The 6,205-nt window shown below is 56.7% G+C and overlaps 2 protein-coding genes across 6 annotated transcripts in view; one reads left to right on the forward strand and one right to left on the reverse strand.

Moving 5' to 3' along the window:
• The window catches only part of HIVEP1 (HIVEP zinc finger 1), a 127,951-nt gene extending 123,533 nt beyond the window's left edge, over nt 1–4,418 (reverse strand). For 2 of the 5 annotated variants that reach the window (XR_008435126.1, XM_053966648.1), the window contains exons 1-2: nt 3,124–3,596; nt 21–167 (exon numbers count right to left, since the gene is read on the reverse strand). Coding sequence is in view for 4 of the 5 variants with exons in the window: in XM_053966648.1 (XP_053822623.1) it covers nt 21–60 (40 nt within the window). In the remaining variant the exon portion in view is untranslated. Of the gene's footprint in view, nt 1–20; nt 168–2,821; nt 2,841–3,123; nt 3,597–3,784; nt 3,864–4,350 lie in introns of those variants that run through there. The other 3 variants (XM_053966681.1, XM_053966666.1, XM_053966697.1) reach the window with 3 other exon arrangements.
• LOC128786425 (proline-rich protein 2-like) lies at nt 1,102–4,922 on the forward strand. Its single transcript, XM_053939700.1, has 3 exons — nt 1,102–1,110; nt 2,431–2,510; nt 3,807–4,922. Exons 1-3 carry the CDS (start codon nt 1,102–1,104, stop codon nt 4,672–4,674), a joined length of 957 nt encoding a protein of 318 aa, XP_053795675.1. The 3' UTR covers nt 4,675–4,922.
• Nucleotides 4,923–6,205: the final 1,283 nt, after the last annotated feature.

Below are 6,205 nucleotides of genomic sequence, written 5' to 3' on the forward strand. Positions count from 1 at the left end.
CTCAACTGAGAGCTACATACCTCTCAGATTTCTGGGATGTATCTGCTTTGTCCGAGGCATTTTCCTCTAATCTCATGCACCACTTTCTCCTCTCAGAAACAGAAAGTACAGCAAGCAGAGAGATGGCAGCTCCATAAACTTGTCAAAGGGCTCAGTTAATCCATATGCTAAAAAAACAGAGAGAAAGTTATGAGATGTAGGCATCAATAAGAAAAACAAAGATACCTATCTGATCCCTTTCATCCTCAAATGACCATGGAAATTAGCAAGAAATATTTCTGCACCTATGATTCGCTAAGGAAACTTTCCTGTCTGACAGCCCAGGAGCCACCCTGGCAGTCACACTCCGACCACCACAGTTACACTGCTGGGACCGAATTCTCTTCCCAGCAGGCTTGACTCCCTCCATTCTCCATTCTCACACAGACAAGATTTCCTTGCCGGCTCAACCCACGTTTTCCACAGCAGAGTCACAGACTCCTGGTCCCCTTAAGTAATTTTTTCACGGTGCAACAACAGTGTAACAGCCCAAGCTGGTGCCTCAGAGGAGGGATCCTCAAAGATCCCCCGGGCTGTTACTTCCTCCCAGTCTTATGCGTGCCAGAGTCTGGGATCTTCCAGCTGAGTCCTGGGTTCCCGCTGTGTCCCTGTCCCCTGGCAGGGCCACAGATCCTCGTGCCCTTTGTTGTGCAAATCGTCCGCACCACTTCCCGGCCTCTTGCCCCGGGCTCCCGCCACCCAGAGCTCAACCTGCAGCTCCCACTGCGGCTGCACACCCTGCACTGAACGGATTCCTCAACAGGTTTTATGGAGTCAAGCGTTCCAGTATCTTAAGAAAACCACGTGAGGCTGAAACTCCTTTTAGGATTACTCAGGAAGCATGAGAAAACGAAAACATTTTTCCACATTTGTCAGCTGTTTTCTAGCCAGAAAACATCTTCCAACAACCCTTGTCTCATGCAAATAAATCCAAAAAATTAAACAAAATCTGGCATCTGGCTTTCAGATACACATCTTCAGCTTCGGGTGGGGGATGTACAGAGGGGAGGGCAAACACACAAAGCATCATCCTATTTGTAACATTATCTACAAAATCCTTACATGCAGCATGTAAGTTTGGAAGAATTCCCCATGGGATATTTCTGCCGAAATATCAGCATACAGTCGAGAATCACACTAGCTCTTGACCTACCTGCACTTTCTTACTTTTCAGACATTCTTAGGAATTGCTAACAGTTCAATGAGTGTTTTGTTCAGTTTCTGATGCAGAATGTGAAATCTCTCGAAGACCTATGTAAAACTACTTACACACAAAGAACTTGAAGAAGAAAATGACTGGTGTAATTACACTCTTTCAGCTAAATTAAATTTAAAATCAAGTTTCTGCATCTTCTTATAGTAATTCTACTTCACGTTAACAGATTTTTCTGTTTAACAAACACTAGGAAGAATTTTTTTTTAAAACTATATGAACTTTAGAATGGCCCCTAATGTAGGCAAATTGATTACAGACAGCTGTTCAAATGAGGAAGGATGTAGAATTTTTAGCATTTGTTGTAAGTATTAATTTAGGGGCACTTACATTGCTTTTCAAGGCAACCATGCTTTTGTGAAAATTTAATTCAAGCCCAATTAAAATAGACTACTTGCAACCACCCCTTCAGTCTACATACTGTTGAGGAATATAATCATTAATTTTTAATGTTTCTTTTGTCTGTTGCTGCATAAAAAGACCCAAACAGGAGAAAAAAAAAATACTGCAACTGACACAAAGGAAAGCTGGAAAATGTTATTCTGACTAAATGATTCTTCACTAGGGTATTACTGCACATTGAAGGAAAAGACGGAAAAAATCCAAAACAGGGCACAGTGCCTGTCAAGCTGTTAACTCATACCACTTTATCTGCAAGCATAACAGAAATATTTAGAAATTAAATAAAACCTTATGGTAACAGGTCCATTTTCCAAGGTCTTAGGCACGAACTGGAAATGGAGAAAAGTGGCTGGATGGCTTGAAGCGACCAGCACTCCCTGAGCCCCAGTCCCCCCCTTTCCTCTGGCTCGACTGGGAAAGTCCCTGGGGCTGGGCTGAGGTTATTAAAGACGCTAATAAACACCGTCACTTCTTTACACAAGTTATTTGGAGCGAGAGTTTGAAATCCCCCGGTGTCTCCGTAAATCGGGAGCCCCTTCCCGACGCTTCCCTGCAGCACAAATGACACCCTACTGACCCTTTAATGCCACCAAGCTTCCTCGCTCCCCAGCAGGCCCTCTCCTTCGGGGAAGAGATGGCCGTGTGAGAGCCACGGAGGAAACACCGGGCAGGACCCACGCCAAAAGTCATTCCCTTTCTCGCTTGAACAAGAGGGGGAAAAAAAAAAAAAAAAAAAAAAAAAGGAGAGAGAGAGAAACGGGCCTTTGCAATCGCAGTGGACACATCCCCCCTTATCCACCCAAAAATGGGGGAGCGGGTCGGGAGACAGCCCGCCCCGGGGCCCGGGGAACCGCGGGTATGTGCAAGCGGGACTGCGAGGGGAAGGGAAGGGGAAGGGAGGGAGGCAAAAAATCCATGAATGAATAAAGAGGGAGGAGCCTGGGAAAACCCCTCTGCAACGCCGCACCGAACAAAGCGCTGCACACATGCCGCGGGGGGGTGGGGGGGGAAGGGGGAGAGAGGGACGGGGGGCGGCCGCGGCCCGGCACCCAGCGGGGACGGCCGCGGGGCCGAGAGGAGCCGGGCCGGGGCTCCGCGCCTCCCGGTGCCCCCGAAACCCCGGCTGCAGACCCAGGGCGGAGGGGGGGGGCGCCCGGACAAACCCACCGGGAGCCGGGGCGTACCGGCACCCCCGGGGGTAGCGCGGGCGGGCGTGCGCAGCCGGAGCGCGGAGTCCCCGCGCGTCCCGGAGGGGCCGCGGCGGAGCGCGGTGGGTTGAGGGGGGGATCGGGGCCTGCGGTCCTCCCCGTCCCCGCCCGCCCGTTCCCCCCCTCCGCCGCCGGCGGAGGACACATTGTGTTGTGGCTGCCGCAGCTCCACGCCGAGGGGGGCGGCCGTCCCGCCCCGCACCCTCGTCCCCGCAGCGCGTCCCGAGCCCCCTCCCGCCCCCCGCGGGGCCCGCTGCAAACCTGGCGGAGGGGCCGGCGCGGCGGCTGATGGCGGCGGCAGCGGCGGGGAGCGCGGCGACCCCTGCGCGGCGGCGGCGGCGGCGGGAGGGAGAGGGAGGGAGGGAGGGAGAAAGAGCGGGGGGAGCGGGGGGGCCGGGAGCCTCCTTCACTTGACAACCTCAAACACAAACATGACCCAGCGCCGCCGCCACAGCCGCCACCGCACACACACGCACACACAGAGCCCGGCAGCGGCACCCACCCCTCCTCCATGCACCGTCCCCCCGGGCCGGCCAAAGCGCCGCCCCCCGGCACAGCCCCGCTCCGCAGCCCCCCGGCCCCTGGCCGCGCCCGCCCCCCGCGGCAGCAGACCCCTCCTCCGGGAGCCCCATCCCCCACGTCCCACCCGGGAGCCCCCATCGCGGCCCTGCCCCTCGGCCGTGGGGCGGTCGACGGGGGGGGGACACAATGCGGGGGAACGGGGGGCGGGGGAGTAGGAGCCTCCCCTGGCAGGCTGGAGAGGCGGGGCGGGCCCGGCGGGGGAGGGAGGACGGGCGGGCTCGGCGCATCCGCCGGGGTCCCCTCGGGGAGAGCCGCGTTCCCCGCCGGGCCCGCCCCGCCCCTCCCCCCGGCGCCCCGGTCACCGTCGGGGGGAGCGCGGGGGGGGCGGGGGGTGTTTTACCTTCTCTCACTTTCTATTGCAGGAAGCGCGGCCGGAGCAGTGACGTCACCGGGTCTCCCGGTCCCGCCCCCTCCCCGGGTCGGGGGAGGGGTCACCGAGGGGGTTTCCTCGCGGCCCGCTGGGGGAGGCACGGCCGGCGCGCCGGGGGGCCGCTGCCGCCCCGCTGCCTCCTCCTCCTCTTCTTTCTCCTCCTCCTTCTCACCGGTGGGACTGCCCGGGCGCCGCCACCCCGGCCCCTGCTCCTGCCCCGAGGCAGGGGGGGCACCTCGCCGCACCTCCCGGGGGTCTCCTCAAGGGGGGGTCCCCGCTCGGCACGGCACGAGGCAGCGCCTCCCCCCGACGGCCGCCGCCGCTCGGGGCGCTGCGCGGTGCGCGTCGCGCTCCCCCCTGGCAGGGCCCGGCCCCCGGGGCACCGGCACGGCCGGGCGCACACACGGACGGACACGCAGAGAGACGGGGCTGGCGCGGAGATCCCGGAGGTTCCTCCCTGCCGCCCGCCCGGACGGGCTTCCCCGCGCCCCCGCCCGCCCAGCCCGCCGCGCCCCGGCGCCGCCCGGGAAACTCACCGCCGCGCCGCGCATCCCGCCGCGGCTACAACTTTCCATCCCGGGCGGCAGCCGGCGGCGGCAGCGAGCCCCTTCGCCGCTGGAAGTGGGCGGGGGAGGAAATACGAGGAGGAGGCGCGTCGTGCTCTCCGCTACGGCGCCCCTTTTTTGGCCCGGGACGCGGGTTTTGCCGGTGGGGGCTGTGCTGCCGTGGTTGGTTTCCTGCATCAGCTGCGGGGGTGTGTGTGCACACCACACATGTGTGTCTCTGTGTGTGCGCGCTCTCCGTGCCGGGTCACCCTGCCCGGCCAAGGGCTGCCCTCCCTTCTCCCACGCCACGGGTAAGGGAGCGCTGGGCCGCCCTCCAGAAGGCGAGGGGGGCCCGGGCTGGCCTTTGGGTCCTGAGGAGGGGAATTTGGCGTCTCTTTTTTTTTTTTTTTTTTTTTTCTTTTTGTTTTTTGTCACCCAAACTCCCCGACAAAGCAGTGTTGGCAGCTTTGCATTGCCACTCGGTTTTTCAATCGGGTTTTGCTTTTGAAGCCAGTACGTGATGTCTTTAGCAAACAAACCCAAATAAATATTTCTTGCATCACCTCCTCCTCACCTCTGTGTTCTCCCTCCTCCCGTGCCTGCACTCCCCTGGCAGTCTGTGTGCTCAGCTGTGGGCACCTCAGCCCTGCTACGTCCTGCCCTTTGGAGTTCAGTGTCCAGACCAGATCTTGCCTTAAGCGAACAGGACCACCATTCTCAGAGTTTTCAAGGTTTTTACATGGAGTTCTTTCAACCTACATTTAATCATGTTTGTAAGACAGTTGAGTATTTTAATCCTCATTTCACAGGCGAGAAACCAAGACAGGAAGATGCAGAGTAGCTCACTGCATAGCTGTGGACTGACATGACACCACTTCTGCCTGAGCTTTTGGCCACAGGCGCTGTCTCTGGGCTATTTTTCCTCTTGAGTTCACTTAAATTATACCTTGAGAACACTTCCAGCTTACAGTGGTGGCAGGTTCTCTGCTGTGGGTAACCTGTCCTATGTCCTGCCCAGAGGCAACACGAGAGGCAAATGTAAGTGAAATCCCTGGCTAGTTTGCAACTGGTGGTTAGGGCAAGAGATAGTATTCATCGCTGAACTGGAGATTCATGGAAAAATTAGACCCTCAAAGAGTATCTTCAGAAGAAATGTGTTCTGCTGCTCCTATTGGACAAGCAAATGATGGTTCTTTATTGTTAGAGACAGTGCTTGTCTTCTCCCTTGTCAGTCCCGCCTCCCCCTGCCCCTTGTTCTTCCTTTGTCTGGCTTTTAGACTTGGGACTCTGACTTGCTAAAGAACAGAGTTGTTGTTACCCTAAATGCATCAGCATGAATATGATCCTACAAGTGCCATAAACTTAAATTAGTGTACCAAGTCTGACCAGTCACAAACCCAGGACCATGTGACCTGTGAAGCTAGGTCTGAACCTCTACTTGTTCTGCTCAGCTCTCCCTTACAGTCTGTCCTGCAGGCTCTGGGACACATAGCATCTAGATCCTTCTTTGCTACTCATTGTCTGAAAGCCTCAGATTGTGATCATCAGAGTCATCAGGGAGAAAGTGTCAGATAGTGGCCCTTCCTCACAAGATGCCTTCAGAAAAAGGAGCCATCACAGCTGCTGCTGGTGCCAAAGGGAGTTCTAGGTTACTTATCTTTTTACAAGGACCTGAGTAAGTTCAAAATAGATGCTCCAGCCTGCAAGTTGAAATGAGACCATAGTAAACCTCCTGCAGCCAGCAGGAAAAGTTTCTTCTGCTAGAAGTAGTCAAACTACCTCCCACCTACCAGTGAAAATCCAGCCCTCTCACCACACCCATGTGCACAGGAATATAATAAGTGCC

The sequence above is a fragment of the Vidua chalybeata genome, chromosome 1, assembly GCF_026979565.1.
Source record: "Vidua chalybeata isolate OUT-0048 chromosome 1, bVidCha1 merged haplotype, whole genome shotgun sequence".
Taxonomy (NCBI): Eukaryota; Metazoa; Chordata; class Aves; order Passeriformes; family Viduidae; genus Vidua; species Vidua chalybeata.

Excerpts from the sequence above, each read along its gene's own strand:
- LOC128786425 (XM_053939700.1), top strand. Across the intron at positions 2,511-3,806 it reads CGGGGCCCGGGGAACCGCGG|GAAGCGCGGCCGGAGCAGTG; the intron begins GTATGTGCAAGC and ends TTTCTATTGCAG.